This window comes from Chiroxiphia lanceolata, chromosome 6, assembly GCF_009829145.1.
Source record: "Chiroxiphia lanceolata isolate bChiLan1 chromosome 6, bChiLan1.pri, whole genome shotgun sequence".
NCBI classification, from domain to species: domain Eukaryota; kingdom Metazoa; phylum Chordata; class Aves; order Passeriformes; family Pipridae; genus Chiroxiphia; species Chiroxiphia lanceolata.
The window spans coordinates 4,520,479-4,538,151 of record NC_045642.1 but is presented as its reverse complement, the minus strand read 5'-3'; the positions used below and the strand labels follow the sequence as shown (position 1 = coordinate 4,538,151).

The 17,673-nt window shown below is 36.3% G+C and overlaps 1 protein-coding gene across 1 annotated transcript in view; it reads right to left on the bottom strand.

Annotated features, from left to right (window-relative positions):
• Positions 1–17,673, bottom strand: part of PPFIA1 (PTPRF interacting protein alpha 1) — a 54,440-nt gene that overhangs the window by 21,486 nt on the left and 15,281 nt on the right. The window contains 17 exon segments of the mRNA XM_032692372.1: positions 1,013–1,247; positions 1,393–1,616; positions 2,246–2,378; positions 2,613–2,692; positions 3,926–3,988; positions 6,088–6,135; positions 6,137–6,220; positions 6,879–6,962; positions 7,368–7,383; positions 7,385–7,440; positions 8,030–8,164; positions 8,903–9,049; positions 9,812–10,033; positions 10,283–10,384; positions 10,860–10,934; positions 11,731–11,895; positions 12,383–12,484. Of these exon segments, the coding sequence (XP_032548263.1) occupies positions 1,013–1,247; positions 1,393–1,616; positions 2,246–2,378; positions 2,613–2,692; positions 3,926–3,988; positions 6,088–6,135; positions 6,137–6,220; positions 6,879–6,962; positions 7,368–7,383; positions 7,385–7,440; positions 8,030–8,164; positions 8,903–9,049; positions 9,812–10,033; positions 10,283–10,384; positions 10,860–10,934; positions 11,731–11,895; positions 12,383–12,484 (1,971 nt within the window).

Below are 17,673 nucleotides of genomic sequence, written 5' to 3'. Positions count from 1 at the left end.
TGTAAAGTCAACTTTAATTACAGTTCACTTTTCTTTAATTACATTAGATTGTAAGACACATTCTCCTAATCCATTTTTTTGGAAAAGAGCCACTTAAATTTGTATATGGTTTTATGCATGAGAAGTACTTTGCTTATCTACTTATTACTGTGAATGTTAAAAGATAAAGCACCCCATATCCTGATTTGATAGCACATTAGTAAGTACAGTTTCCCAAAACATGTGGAAATCTGAGACAAGGTAAAGTGTCTAGGACTAAATCAGAAAAGCAGCTTTTCCTCGAGAGTGCTTGCAAATAAATACCAGTATCCAAGATGCTCCTCCTGAAAGGTATCCTAAAGATGAGAAACTGTTTGGTTTACCTAAACAGTTATGTAAAAATATGAAAGGGGAAAACTTGTATCTTGTTTTTACAGATACGTTTCCATGTACAAAGCAGCTCCTAGAAGGATTAATTTTTCTAAGCAGTCATCAGAATGTCAAAAGAATAGATCTATCTTTCTCTACTCACTGACTGCTAAGCTTGAACTACTTCATCAGCCACAAGGTCTAACAGACATGTCTTTTCCCTACCAGTTTTAATAGCCTGAAACAGGACAGTAGTACTCATTATTAATAAAACAGCCGTGATACCACCACAGTCTTCAAGGCTAATATGCAATCACCTTTTAGCTGAATGTTTAGTTGAACAGTGGACTGCTAAAAAATGAAGTTTAAAGCAGAGGGAGAAAGTGTTGAAAAGAAACATTATTTCTTGTAGGAAGGGAGTCTGAAAAAAGACCAAACAACAGAGGAATACTTAGGCCAAGATACAAAATAATAGGAAGTTTTTCCTAATCATTATGACTGTTATCTACCACTTTTTATACAAGTTGAAAGGAAGCAGTAAAAAAATCTAGAGAAAGGAAAAATACAGTTGAGTAAGAAGGAGAGGAGGGGGAAACCAAACAACCCATTTCCTAGAGAAAAGAAGTGCTCTTCCGGAAAAAACCTGGAGTTAACGGGCACTTACCAGTGTCATGATCCCCAACCTGTCCACTTCCCGAGCTGGGCTGTGTGGGATCCGCCTCGGGGTGGAGCGGCCACTGCCAGGGGGGGAGGAACCAGCCAGGGAACCACTGGCATAGGAAGGAGGGATGGAGCTCATGGAGCGGAACCGGCCATGGGCATCCAGGCTGCCACTGCCCACCCTGCTTTCAATCTCCTCTGCTCGCTGCTCCGTGTTCTCCTTCTCTTCTTGGATAAGTCTAAGGGATAAAAGAGTTTTAAAGGAATGTGACATTCAAACAAGGGCCATATGACCAGAAGGAGTGGGGCATTAGGAAGGATCAGTACAAAATGACCATTTTCCAAGTGATTTTTATCAAAGCCCTGACAGCAGACAGGCCATACCTGATCTCTTTGTTGATGGCATCCAACTGTTCCTGAAGCATTATGGCCAAAGTCTGAGCATCAGCCTGACCACTTGGTGACAGCAGGTCAACTGAGCTGAATATGGTCTCTCTGTCATCCTCCACATCAGACACATCAACATCACTCTCAAATGCTTGTGCCACATTTGCCAACACACTTGCTTGCTGGGCTCGCTCCCAATCCTGCTCATTCAGAGTCTGAACCTAAAAGAATCCATGAAAAAAAATCCAAACTCAATGGACAAAAATATGATGTTTCTATTGATTTTCAAAATGTTTAAAATAATTTTTTTAAGTCTACTTACATGCCGAATGCATCCATTAAGATAGCAGTTTTTAGAGAAATGTAAAGAAAAAAAGCTATAATGTAGGAAACTTTTAAATTTCACTTCACTGGAAGATGCAAAATGGACGGGCTTATTGAATAAATTCAAACATCACATATCTTGGCTATACACACTTTGAATTATGGTAGAATTTTGCTATCAATTCCTTGTAAATTTTGGAATCAGTCCTGAAAGGGACTTGAAATAGTTTGCAGAACAGTAACACATTAGAATAGTGTATAGACACAGAAGTAGGACTGTTTTAAATTATATTTTATAGGCTCAGCAAAATTAAAAACCAAAATTTGAGTTCAAAACCATAATCTTGCAATTTTTGCTAACAATTACAAAGACCAGTAGTGGTGCATTAGTTAGTGAAAGAGGATCTACAAAATCTACTTTATTGCTAGCTACTCCAGTTCTAAAAACTCCTTACAATGATTAGCCCGATGTAATCTATTTTTTCGTCACAGATTTATTTGTATTTTCATTTCAGAGTTCTGTTACCTTTGAAGGTTCATCTCTGAGAGCTGCCAAACGTCCCTTCTGGGGACGCCTCAGCACGGAGGAGGTGCCAAAGGAGTCTGTGTGAGTGTCACCCACAGAGGAAGATGTCATAGGGAATCTGAAATCTGGTCTGCTGGTACACACAAACAATCATTTAGCTTTAAAAAGGGAGGGGAAGAGGGAAAGAAACCAAAAAAATTCACCCAAATTATTTCTCTCTTCCTACTATGCCAATTGCTTTTAGGCACTGCATAAAAACTGTCTTATATGCTCTATGAAAATAGATTTTATAGCTATATAACAGACAAAATTACATTTCGCATAGTGACTTTAAAGAAAGTAGAAAAAATTGAAATACTGCTGGTACCTATGATGGAGTGATGTGGCTCTGAGTCTCACTTGGTCATTTTCAGCCCTTAATGCATCAACATTTATTGCAAGTTGATCCTGCAAAAATAGATACATCAAATACAAAACAATATGCCTTAAGAAAAAACAATCAGTATCAAATAGAGATTTATAAACTAACATTTAAGATTTTGGCCTCATTTCTATGAAACTCAGAAATAACAGATTTTAAAACACACCCATCAACAATATAAAATGTAAAAATTGGGTTTGTTGCACACAATACAGCACTGCCACAAAAGGTCAACCCAGAGTAATTCTGCTGCCTCTCTACGCTGACTCTAGTAATGACAACATACATTTTAAAAACAGCAATGAAATAAAATTCACATGCTACTAACTTAATTATTATAAAGTGATAATAAGAAGAAACAGGAAGATTTTTCCAGCTCTCTGCACAGAAGGTTCTAAAAGTATTCACTTTGAACTTGGACATTTTGACACACCCTAGAAACTCTGAATTTAACAGCAGAGAAATCCAATGAATGAGAAAACAAGAGAAGACCAATAAAAAGTGGCTGATGTTGAATATCTGTGCCTTGTGTGAAAACTGCTGGCCAACACATACAAGAATTCCACATTCTGCAGAACATTCTTTAACATTCTTCTTTTTATTACAGAAGCACAGCCTCCAAATCCTGTCCTAGAGACTTACCAGAGTGATGTGGGGAGGTGCAGTACACCTGTGATTTAACAAGCTATAACAAGTATTATTTCAGAACAGATGCTGTGACCACAAAATCAACTGCCACTGCTTAAGGATGCAAAGATACGAAAGGCCTCGCCACTTGTTTAAGGAAGGAAAACTTGTCATTTCCAGGGCAAGCACAACACCAGACAGATGCTATTAAAAAGCAGTAGCCAAGTCTAATAAATTAAAGAAAATTTTTAGCAGTTGCACACGTATTTCATATTGAAAGCTTTAAGAAAACCTTATGGGAAAATGCTCAACATTAAAAATGTATCTCTTTTCTTTTTGCTGTTCAAGGTCATATGTACAAAAATATAAAAATTCTACACAATCCCCAAACTTGGGCAAATTGCCAACATATCCAGGCACTTTACATATTCAGAAGTTTTTGAGTAAAAGGTTATGTATTACCTATAAAAGCCTCATAAAACTGAGGCACACAATACCATAAAATGAACAACAACTCCCTTCTTTTAAACAGAGCAGGTAACGTTAAATTCTGTGGGGAATTAAAACCTGATCCTGCTATGTAGCAAGGCAGCAATGATGCTCCAACAGAATATTTCAGAAAGGCAATGTACCTTTTCATGCTGAAGCTCCTCTATTTGCTTTTTTGCATTTTCAATTTCTCGAAGAAGTGAATTCTAAAATAAAAGGTATCACAGAGTAAGTCACTTATAAAAAGCTTTACACTTTTAAACCATAACCATGAGGAGTATCAAAAATAATTCAGTCAACATTATACATCTTAAAGATACTTTATCATCATTTCACTTTGATTATAGCTGAAGGTTTATCCTTCCGGGTGTACAGCTCTCTAAATAATGGATTTAGTAATAGTACTGGTTCCATAAATTTTTAATAGCAATAGCAACCTTTTAAAACTGCATTTGAAAAAGTCTGACCAGTAAAAAAATAAGGAATAATTAGGCAGCTAAAATAATTTAAAGTAATTCACTGAGTGGTTATTGAGATGAATTAGCAGCCATTATCCTTAAGTTTTCATTCTATTTGCACTTGTTTGACCTAAAAAAATTTCTTGGATATACTGTACTTTCAGAACTGCAAAACTCACTGAATTAAGGGTTTTTCTTAACACTAGAGCTGTTTCAAACTAGAGATTCCCCCTTCTGATAGGAAACTTATAACTGGCTCACTTTCTTTTCCTTTTCTACCACAGCCAAAAGGTTCTGATTAACAATTTCTTGAGGTTGTTAATACCTTTATTACATGTTTTAGATGAACTACAATTTCATATGTGAAAAAATAAATCACTCTGGGAAAAATACCAACTGATCAGAACAAAGTCTTAAAATTTTACCTGCACATTTCTTTCTAACTTATCATAAAAGAATGAGCTGGAAGCCTCCACAAGAACACTTCTCTAAAAGCTGTTACTTAGAGTAAAGGACAAGCAGATTTTCCTCATTACTCATGAAAGAAGTTATGGAAGACAGGAGGGAATTTGGGTCAGCCCTAAGACACACCCCAATATGCAAACATTTAAAAAAAACAATGCTGTCATCTGTTTCTTAGAAATTGAATTTAAAAAGACTATTATGGCTGTTGATATCACAACATGGCCCATAACCAGAATTTCTGAAGCAGGTGGTGATGTTGAAAATAGTGTTGTTAACTAAGAAACACAAGGCAAAGTCTGCAGCCTTAGATGCCAGATAAGCACCTTTATCATCAACTCGAAGGATAACAGTAGGACCTACGTTTCTTCTGCACCACTCGATTCCTCCCAGTTCTGAGAGCATAAAAGCAAGGTAAGGAATGAACTAAATCCCTGTAATGATCTGAGAGTCCTGGAATTATGGAAGGATGTGTCAGACACCTGACTGACGGTTTAGGGATGAGAACTGAATTGAAATGAATGCAAGAGGAAGCAAACATTTAGTAAAAGTCTGAAAACATCATTCTACTTATTGAAGCGTTTTATTGTCATGACTTTAAAACAAAATTCACACAGCTTTTACTGAAACATTTTCCCCAGATGATCATTTCACTCTCCAACAAAGGAAACCAAATATTTTTTTAATCCAAGACAAGGTAATTCTAAATCAGCATCAAGCAAAATGCCACTTTAGAAGACCTTGCTTTGCTGGATGTAGAGTAAGATAATCTAACTTAAAGGCGTGTGAAAGAAAAATCCATAAGGAACTACATCCAAAAGTAGAAGAGAAAGAAAAACAGTAAAAGTGTGTCACAAGTTGAATGCTGGGGAAAGCTCCAAGGGGTGCACTGACAGTGCAGGGAACAGCCCAGTTACATTCACATGAGTCCCAAAATGATCTACCTGGGAAGTAAACACAAGGTTGTTTCAACTTGCAAGAATCCCACAAGGACTCAGGGGAATTGGTATAGCCAAGAGCAGTGGGAAACAAAAGAAACTGAACTAAAAAGGCCAAAGTTCTAGTCCTAATTCTTTAGGCTTCCTGTATTATACTGGATGAGCCTATTTATGCAATCCACACCAATCAACCAGGAAAGGATAAAGTTGCTTAAAATTAAAAGATGCCTTCTCAACACTGCAGTGCAATGCCCAGGGATAGTCTCAAAAAACTTGAATTTTATGTACATATTTTCAAAATCCACACTAAAAAACAGCCTTAAGAGAAACTATTTATTAATAAGGATTTCATATTTATTTACTGAAGTTACAGATGTGTGCAAACTGCACAAATCACAGAATTCTGAGCATACTAATTAATGTATGTGCTGGAATGTGACTTGTTACCTTATCTTCTAGGGCAGCCATCCTTTCCTTGAGATGCAGCTGGAGCCTTTTCATTGGATTCAGACAGAAGCTTATCAACAGTTTCTGACAAACGTTTATTATGCTCTTCATTCATCTTCTCTCTCTGTCTAGCCTAAGATACAGAAAAGCTACTGAAATAACTTCAAATTTTCAATGTCTATAACAATTTCCAGGTTTATAAAGGCAGTAAGCTTTCTTTAACAGTATATTTTTCCAGAGAGGAATACTGGATGGACCTCCAGGACTCTGTGAGGGAGTATAAGGGACACTTCACAGGTTTAGTAACTGATCCAAAATCGAAATTTGAAAATCTGAGCCTATATTAAAAAAACAAACAAAAAACCAAACAGAATTCAGAATTAATTCCATTATTTATAAACCCCGAAACCAATTTTTCCATAGTCATTTAATTCAGCAAGTTTTGATCTCTGTTACATCAGAAAGTATGAACAGTAATCAGATAGGAATAGTAATAGTAATATTACCAGTAATATTGAATATATTTTATTGAGTATGTGAATATATATAGAGTTTAAGAATAGTAATTGGATATTTTCTATTTTCAAACTTTCATGGCAGACTTTCAGCTTGCCCTTGAGATTTAAGGTGAGACACAGTACAGTGACTCAAATCTCCCAATATCAGCCAAGCCCAAACTCCGGCTTTCTTTTAAAGAGAGAAATAAACCAGCTTGCTGAACAGTAGCAGCCATGAAGGGGATTGAATTCTTACTTTCAGCTTATATCTTTGGTCAAAATTATGTACAATACCCTTAGCAGCTCTTGATTCTTCTCCTCTAGCTGTGCTTCCATCTGCCTCAGTCGTTCCTCAATGTTGCCATGTCTCTCCTCAGCCTGTCAATTTGAAAGCAAAATTAGAATTTGGGTGGGGTTTTTTTAAGGTTTCAAAAGCACAGAAACATTGAAGAACAGTAATATTTCTAACATGCTGTGCACTAACCGCCAGTTATGGTAACACAAAATACAAAACAAGATGCTTTTCTGTAACCAAAAGCCTTGCAAGGGTTTCATATGCGAGTAGCAAAATGAGGAAAACCTCTCACCACAAATCCACTACTCTTTGCAAATGAGTTTGCAAGAGCAGAAGGTCATTCACATCCCCAAGAATAAAAAAGAAAAAGAAAATAAAAACTAGTGCATTTCAGCTTTTCCTCTCTTGTCTGGAGATGGACCCTGTGTTAGTACCCATGACAAGCAGAAAGCAGCAAGCAGAAACAAGGACTAAGATACAAATTCTACCTTCCTAAGCTTGTGGTAAGTTCCACACTTTTGCATCTTTAGCAGCAGATCTCCCAGGAGACAAAATGTCAGACTACAGAGCCAGTTAGGGATAGGAAAAATAACAGGGAAAGAAATGAAACTAAGACTTTCAAAGAAAGCGCACACACACACTTGAAAAGGCTCACTTGCTGTTACTAAATATAATTCTTCACACTTCATTAGCTCATTTGCAGCCCTCTAAAAACCTTGATATTTATTAGTATCATTACTTCTCTTGCTCCCCATACTCTTCAGTTGGTTATCAGTGAAAGGATTTTGGGTTTCCCCTTCAGAAATAGTTCATGTTTAGAAGGATTTTATGCCTAACATTGAATTAATTTTAATAAAGAGCACCAAAGTAATAATTCAGAGAGACATTTTCATAATGTAACATCATTAACAGAAAACCTGCTCAAGTTCCAAAGAGCAGAGATTTAAAAAAAAAAATTTAAAATAAAAATAAAAATCAAGAAGAGTGTCTTCAGAGAGGTGAACGGAAAAAGTAGAGAGAACAGGGATAAATATTTTCTGAATTATTTGTGGGAAAACCAGAATGTAACAAAGCCAACACTAACACCAGATTTCATGCAGTGGGACCAATGGAGAACAGAGTCTGGAGGACACTGTCCAGGGGGCCTCACCTTTGTAAGTGCTGCAACTCTCTGGGCCAGCTCAGCTTCCACCTCTGGCAAAGTCTCAGCCTTTCTCAGGGTCTGTTGCAACTTTTGCTCAGCCAGTTCCAGTCGTTCCTGCAATTGCCTGTTCTTATCTTCACTCTGCACAGGATCGCAATCAAAAATGCTTAGGGTTAAAAATGGTAATTAATTTTCAAAGCAGCAAAGAACAAGCTGTGAATCTTCTACATCAAGGCTGTGTTAAGACAAGGGACAAATTCCTCCATATTTTAAATAACACTGTGCATATTACTGCAAAATTTAATTTTTTTTCAAGTGTGTACAACTACTTTTATGAATTATATCAAAAGGAACTTCTCTTGTTGACCAAAGGTTGCCTGCCTCTAATTAGAAAGCGATTGGCTAAACAACCATTTCTGGTTTATAAAGCTGGACTTTCCTGTCAAGCATATGTCAAATTTCCACTCCCAGTAAAGCAACACTCACTTCTATTATAGCCTGTAAAAATCACTACACACTATACAAGTTTTAAAAGGTTTCAGCTTAGAATGAGTAATTCTTACACACAAAGCTAAAGATGTTTGGATACACATATAACAACTTAAAAATCCACAACTAATAGGGACAAAAGCCATGATGAAGTGCACTGAAATTCTCTAAATCATTTCCCCTTCCCAGTAAAACTGTGTCATCTTCATTCCCAGGGTAAAACTCTGCAATGAACAACTCCAATTACTGAAAAACAATCACAACCAACAGCCCATTACAAATGACATTTATCTTCCTAAAAGCAAAGTGCTTCAGTAGAGCATGAACATGAATTATTTCCATCAGTTTTATGCCGAGCAAAATGCACTTTATCTTATTTCCAATCCCAACCTGTCTGTGCATGGAGTCTTTAGTGGCAATTTCATTTTCAAGTTTATCATTGAGGTCATGCACAGATGTAGCTTCACGTTGCGCAGCGAGGTAGCGTTTCTCAAGAGTTGTAATTCTCTCTTCCATGTCTTCCTTTTGGGCCATAGTCTGTGCAAGATACAAAGTAGAATTCAGAATACGAGAGAGAATTATTTTGTGATCAAACTGAGGGGCAAATCCTAGAAATAATAAAAATTAAAAAAATCTGACATTTCTGTTATTTTTCTCTGTATAAAATGAAGTAGAAAGAAGAGCCTCACTTACAAGTTCAATTACTTTTTTAAAACAGTGAATGATTAAAAAAGACTCATCTTTATTATCTTACGCCACAGATCTGCTACTTACCTTACCCAATGGTACAAACACAGCAAATCTTGATGTGCTGGGGATGGTCAGAGAATGTTCTTGGACTTAACTAAGCACCCTATTTAACTTCTACTTAATTACAGTACACTGCAATAAACGAGACCTCGGAGATTAGTGACTGATCAGGAACTATCAATGACAGCACTGAAATTAAAGTGATTCTTCCTCTATGTACATCTTTAAAAAATTTAAACTTTATGAATAAGCTTAGCTTTTATGACAAGATCAAGTATCTTTTCAAGAACATGGTAAAGCTTGCAATGTTAAATGTCCAATATATTAATGAAATATCTAAGTCATAGATTTAGCGTGAAGATAAATTGTCTTTTATTTTAACTGGTCTTTTATATTAAAGAAAGAGATCATGCCCTGAACTATTTTCTTCTCATCTATCAATACAAAGACATTCAAAAGCATAAAGGTTCAACTGAGCACCAATAAGACTAAAATTTGATAAAGCAGTTGCATTTGGGACTCCCCAAATTCTGTCAGCTCTCTCCTCACCTCTCGTACATCTCTCTGTAACTTTGTATTCATTTCTTCAGACTTTATCAAGTCTTTTCTGGCTGTGTCAAGATCTTCTTCCAACTCTGCCACTCTGCTGGACAGAGCAGTGAGACGTTCTTTCATTTGTGTCTGCTCTTTGTTTTGCTTATCTATAATGTCTTGGAGTTCAATCACTTTAGCAAGGTTTTCATCATGGCATAAAGAACCATCAGAGGATCTCTATTAAACAGGAAAAAAAAAAATCAACTGTATTTGGCATGTTACAAATAAGATTGAAAAACAAACTGTTACTCACCTGTAAACACCTCTCCACAAGGATAATTTTATTATTGGATAGACTGCAAAAATTGAAATTGTGGTAGCTAAGACTTTTTAATTAGATGATCATGCAAAAATATCTTATTATAATTTAAAATTAAAATGTTACAGGTAATGATTAAAAGTCAGAAGTCAAGTAAATAGCTGTACCTTCCCATTTGTAGTTGGTGTATTTTCTTGTTCATGATTTATATCCAGCATCCCATCTGGAAGTGTTTTCTTCTGATTATTTTGCTCTTTCAGAATCATTAACTAAAAGAGAAGTTTACACACACATGTTTCAAGTCAATTTCTTTCTCACTAATAATATAAGAAACAGCTGAAAAAGCAAAGGAGCAAAATAACAATTACTTATTCTACTGCAAAGTATTTATTAATAAAACAGCACAGGTACCCAACTTAGGCCACTGCAACCCAAAAATTCTTATTTTAAAGCCATATGAACTCTTTCCTTTCTTTTATTTTGTTTTCTTTGGGGGCTTTTTGGAGTTTGTTGGGGGTTTTTTTTGGGGGGGGGGCAGGAGGTGTCAGAGGGTTGAGGTTTGGTTTTTTCCCCTCCTGCTCTTTCAAAGCAACCGAGTTAAAAATTAATTGTTGTTCCATTTGGCAAAAAACCAATAGCAAGAAGCGAAAGTGAAACTTAATAAACTACTATGTATTTTATTAATATTGACTAAACTGCCCACAATGCACATATGAAGACTTAACTTTTAAGACAGAAACCTACCTCTTTATGTGTAGTACCTAGTTCTTCTTCCAATAAACTACATCTTTCAAGTGCTACTCGTAACCTCTCCCTTACCTGAAAAGGTAATTTCAAATTATTTGAAATCATTCAAATCAGAAAGAAATCAATTTCATTTACTGCCATGCCCTTTCAGATAATAAATGACACTATTTCCATTACACCTGCCTAATCTGCAGTCAGTACTAATTACAACACAAAAAAATAGCCAAATAATGTGTATCTTAAAAATCTAGTTTTTCCTTTTTTGTCATAAGCAAACAGTATTTCAAGATGACCTGTATATTTAGGCAAGAATTAAACATGCCCAGAATTTCCTTGTTCTTTTGCAAGGCACAGAGTGTGTAGGCTTTTGCTTATTTCTGCTTAAAAAGAAGAATTCTGCCTAAAGTAATTTGCCAGATTTTATATCCAAGGGTCACAAAAGTCAGGTAAACTGTGAGTTGGCAACAAAACTCACAGTGAACTTTAGGACTTGCATATCCTGCTGCCAATATCAGGCACAGCTGAAGGGAGGGGTTCCTTTAATTCAGCTTCATATCACAGTGTAAGCAGATTCCTCTCTTCCTTTTCTCTCTTCCTTATATTACATAATCAAAAGACTAAATTCTGATATTGTAGAGCTAAGCAACTGTATGCAATCCTACAGCAAATATATTGCCCCTGAACCATGCTGAGTTTACATTAACAGAGCTAATGAAATACTAGAATCAACCACAGCACCTCGATTTATTTCCACATTAATTTAGGAGAGCAGGTACTGGATGTAGTTACAGTTCAGAGATTTCTACAGCTTTAGCACAAAATGGCCCACACAAAAGAGGGGACAGGATGAAGCACAATATTTCATTACCTTTTCATCAAGGGCTTTATGGTGCTCAAATAAAGATTTTAGTGCTTTGAGAACTTCTACTTCACTAGAAACTCCTGCTGGAGACTGAGCTTGCCTCTTCACCACAGTCATTCTCAGAGATCGCTCATGCCTGGAGACAAGACACTCCAGATGTTCCAGTAACAGCTAAAGCAAGAAAAAGGAACAATGTTTATTCCTGTTCCGAAAAGCTGCAGAAAACTTTGCCTCCTAGAACATTAAGTTTTGAGCTCTAAACTTCAAATCTCAGAGACAAAGAACGTTGTATCAAGAGTAAGGACCTGTTTTTAACATTTGACCTGCATTAGCAGCATAAGCTGCTCAAACAGATCCCTACAACCCACTCACTCTGCTCCTCTGATCCCAGGAGCTGTGTGATTACAAAACTTTCACAACCAGAAAGCTGAATGGCAGACACAGTGCAGTCTTACAAGCTTTTCCTGATTCAGCACAGCAGCATTTGGAGCTGTGCATATAAGCTTCCAAACTTTCTTAATCAACATACATTTGCACTTCCACGGGGATTCATGTGCAAATATGGGGGAAAGAAACACTTCTAGCTTTTCAAATTCAACATTTAGTGTTTTCCTCCATTCTTTAACAATGGTGAGCTTGGAGAAGACAAGGAACTAACCCTGGTATTATTTCTTTCTGCTTTCAGTTCAGCGATTTCTTCTTCCCTTTCCAGCAGCTGCTCCCTGCATACATTGAGCTCTTTTGTAAGTGCTGCAAATTCCTGGAATAAACCAGACCGAAATATCAGGATACAGTGAGAGTGGATTCATGCGAACACCTAACAATTTCTTGAAGCATTCAGATGACTACAGTCAATACAATTTACAGTGTGCTTAGGTTCAAACATTTTAAACTGTAAAGACAAAAAAAAACCCTGTGAAGACAAAAGATGTTTGACCAGTACTTTTGAAAACTCATTTGTCTCTCAAGGCAATTGTCTGAGTTGGGGTTTCCCTGGTAAGCAAAGGGAAAAACATGTTTGTAATGCATTTTTTTATGGTTTCAAAGAGCTGTTTCTTTTGTGTATTTGTTTTGTTTGTTGGGTTTGTTTTTTTTTTTTTTTAAACTGCTAAGGGAGACAAAATAAAACAGAGCCCAGTAAAATAAAGAAATCAGAAAACATGATAAACTTCAAGTCAGGATGTAATTGTGAGAGACAATGCATAACCCTGCCATCTACCAGAATACAGCTACATACCGGAATTTCATTTATGCCTTCTTTCAAGTCTCACAAAACAGAACTGAAGCAGCGCTTTCCCTACGGTCCTGCTGGAAATCTCAGAGGATTAGAATCAGAATTTTCTCAAAGCCGAGCCCTTGGGCTCAAAGCCCTCACAAGGCTCATCCTTCAAATTCAATAAAGATCTCACCAAACAAAGCTCAACCAAAGTGAAATAGTACAGAGTGAAGTGTCATCAGGGAACAGGAACTGAGGTAACTCAAACAGTTACTGCATGTTTATTACTACAGTGAATACAGAGTAGTCAACATTAAAGAGAACCTTTTTACAGTTTTGGGTTTCTGTCAGGAAATGATTATAGCAGTATCTGAAAGAGCCACTCCTTCCTACACCACTTCTGCTCTCTATCAAGAGCCTCACTAAAAATATTCAACATAAAAAGCATTTAAATGTTTTATCATCTCACAGAGCACACCCTGAATAGAATAAAAGGTACAACTATAAACCACATTTAGAAGCAAATACAGAGCATAACCTTATCTACCTACCTACTCTGGCATAATTTAAGTTGTAATCTGAACCATGTTGGCAATTAGAATTAATGCAAAAAGTAAAGGTGTGAATGTGAACAAGTCCATGTTGTAGAAAAAAGCTTGTAGGAAATGGAAAAAAACCTCATGTGTTACCAACACAACTTAGGATGTGAAAATAGATATGCATCTGTCACTCCAATGGCCAGTGAACACTTAAGAAGCACTTAGATAAGAAAACATTGAAATATTAGTAAATAATAGTCTTTTTTTGTTGTAAAATAAGGAAAACACTAATAAACAAGTGACGTATCTAACAAACAAGAGACTTATTTAATAAACAATGGATTGGTACAGCTGAACTGGTGATGATCAAGACAAGGTGAACACCACAAATGGCCACCTAAGCGGAGACACACCATGTGCACAAACACTTTCTCTAATTTTTTCAAACTCTGCAAAATATACTGTTTAACAGATAGTAGCTGCATGTCAAGTGAAAGCTTCAGATGGAGCTGTTTTGCAGCAAAATTCAAAGTGGCAGGAGGCACATGCTTAAAAACAAAAGGCCACATCAACCAATTACACTACACTCTGCAAAATCTAACTTGCAGCTAAAACAGCCAGACACAGTCCAAGGACACTGCCATTTCCAAGATTCATTGGGAAAACTTTATTCTAAAATACACGTGACTGAAGAGACAAAAAGTCTGTTGTGCATTACATACTTACAGTGAACTCCTTTGGAATTAGTCATGTATGAGGCTTTTAAAAGTGGTAAAGACAGTAATCCCACCCTCACAGATGCAGAATCCACCCCTATAATCCCTCTTCCTAAATAAAAACCTGCTTATTGGAGGAAAGTTTCAGTATAGTCTCCTGGTTAATCAACAAATAACTGCAAAAAGTCTAAATTTATTTTCTTTTTTCAACAGCTAAAAAATGACTTCTCTACCACACTTCATAATTACACACATAAATATTTCACTGCAGTATTTTATTTGCATTCTTTAAAAAAAAGAAAAAAAAAAAGAAAGGCCTATTAATTCAAAATGGCCTGGAAATACACTTAGGAGAAAAAATAAAAAGTAAATCCAGCTACTGGAACTTTTACACACACAACTACAAAAGGGTCCTGGGTGCAAGTAAATCAAGAAAAATCTACTTCAGGCTTCACTGGAGCTGACAGAAAAATTGCCTCTACTACAAGCTGTTCCTTGACATCCAAACTTTTCTTCCTATACCTTCAACATCCCACCTGTGAGACTTTCCAGGACTCTGTGTGAGCTTCACCAGCTGTGTATTTGAAAGGAAGTCTATTCACTCCTCAAATGGTTGTAGCACAGAGAGTTCTATCCCACTGCATACTTGTGTGCAAATATAAACTCTAGCACAAATACATCAATTCTGACACGAACCATCACCCTTGTCAGATGACCCAAAACAATAGAGCACCCAGGAATTTATATTGCTGCTGCAAAAACACATTGGCATGAACTTCTGGCATTGCACAATAACCTCCACTGCTGGGTGTTTTGACAAAATACAGTTGCTTTGAGTCCCGTGAACTGCCTAATAAAGAACATTTGAATGTCCTTAGTTTCAGCTGACACTGCCAAAAGATATGTTTTTTCTAGTTTTAATACCTACCTCCACTGGTAGACAATTTGTGATTTCCCCAAGCAGCTCAGGAGAGAAACTATCTGCAACTTTATAATCTCCAAAAATTCTGAGTTGTCTCATAATTTCTTCTTCGGCATTAGATGAATGTACAGAAAGAATTAAAGGAAAAAGGAAAAATCCTGAGAAACTTTCCTACTTATCCAAAAAGCTGATTATTTTTCAGTAATTAAGAAGATTGAGATCATCAGTTCTGCTCAAAATAACAAGTTGACTAGAATGGCACTCACAACAAGCACTTTCAGAGCACATACAGAAGAGAGAGCACTGAATTTTCCAGGGAAATATTCCCTGTTGATCAGAACATTCTGGCAAACACCCATGTGCTACACTAAACTGAAATGTTTACTGGAGAAAGTCAATTTCTGACCCAACTGCATCATTCCAAACACATCTCTTGCTGCCAGAAATAAATACTCTCAACAAAAAGCTACATCAAGCAAGTAAATTTGTTCCTGTTCAGCAATACATCTTCAGGGGTTTTTTTTGTTCACAAACTCCATGATTTTTTAAAGCAAGAACACTTCTTCTCCACCAACCTTCAGAATTGACCTCCAACCTTTAATATTTTTGAGGTTACAATATAAACATCCTTTCAAAAATTGGATCAACTGGTGCCTGGCTGTAAAGCCTGCACATTTCTGATGTGTGAGCTGACAGACACTTGGGTACTTCCAAGATCCCAGTCCAGGAACATTAACAGCTTTCAGGGAACAGGTTTTCTTCATGGTTATTACGAACATAATTTACAGGCTCCACAGATAGTACATGACAAACCAATAAATGTTAGATGAGAGGAAGACTATATTTAACCTAGGGGGAAAAACTTGAAAGGAACACGGGTAATCCCTGGAAGTCTGTTAATATAAGATGTGTATTAGGGATCCTCTATAGACAACAAACTGTAAATTTTCTTGGAATTTGATCAAGAAAAAAAACCTTATTCCACAAGAAATGCAACACCTGTGAGTGCATAAGGAATCACAGATTACAGGCAACAACACGGCCAAAAAACATATAAAGGATGGAAAGATATGTAAAGAAAACCCCAAACATTTTCAGTTCATCAAAGAATATACTACTATTAAAGTACTGTAAAATACCACTGTTGAAATACTACTTTTAAAGTAGTAACTTCAGGCAACAGAAACATAAAGCTGCAACTGTTGCATCTTCAGGAATATCTCTGAGAGAAATATAGGAGTAGAATTTATCTCTTTAATCTCCAAGTAATATTTTGTTTTACTGTCATTCTGTTTTGTAGCCTGAATATCAAAGAACCCACTCACAAAGCTGAGCAGCTGAAAGGAGCACAAGAAGAACAAGTGGGGAAAGTGCAGGACATCAGGGATGGAAACCAGTGGGATCTGCGATAAGTTTCCAGCATGATGTTTACACCACATGTAAGTCACAATTATTCCAAATGATGCATGCATGGAAATGACAAATATACACTCTTAAGGAAAACAATCAAAGAAAATTTAAATACTTAAGCTTAACAGGGTATTTCACAGTAACTTCACTTCAAGGGTTTTAGGGTGCACACAGGGACTAAGATCCCCAATATATCTGAAAGTTCCTAACAAGCAAATTTAGGTTCAACCAGTTTTGTTTTGGGTTTTTTAGGCTAAGAATCAAAACAATGAAATACTTCAAGGGTATTGAGAGTTAAAACTGAAAAGAACTGATATGTTTTCATCATTAAATCCAGCCCTCAAAGAAAACACAGTTACACACACTTTAACAGCAACAAATCCAGAAAAAACAAACCACCAACACACATTATGCTCGGCCTGTTCCACGTAATAAAACAGATTGCTTTCAACCTTTCCATATCTCTGGCATGTGCTAATGGGAAAGAGAAAAATCAGCCTGGAGTGTTGTAAAGAAAAATATTTTGCTTTTCACCTCATGAAATTAATTTCAAGTATCAAGCAGCCTGGATTTACTAACCTGGAATCATAAAACTTATTTCAAGCAGTAAGAGAAACAGTTCTATGAAATAAGTCTATATTTTGTTCTCAAAAACCCCAACAACTTAAAAGAAAGTGTAAGAGAATAATTAAAATATGGATATGTCAAATTCTTGCATTTCAGAACACTGAAAGGCTTTTCATGCTTAAAGTAGTTGTTTTTTCAACTAGAGCTGAGTGAGAATATACTGGAGCTCATTATATAATTAGTGTATTGACCTCCTTTCCTATTTCTGTGTATGCATAAGATGTTTTATAACTCAAAAGACAACTACCAAAACCCAGGTGCAGATTTGTTTACTCTTAAAAAAACTCTCCCATCCCAACTAGTGGCATTGAGATATTTAAAATGTTTAATACCACCTTTGGTTAACTCTCAGAAGTCTGTATTTTCCTTGACTTCAAAAACATACCTTTTTTTTTTCCTCTATCAAAAACTGCATGAGAATACTCAAGTGAATATTGCTGCCAGCTGACTAAATACTAAACCTGAGGAACTTCTGATCATCCTAGCCTTCTTTTTCAGTACAATATTCAAGTTTTCCTC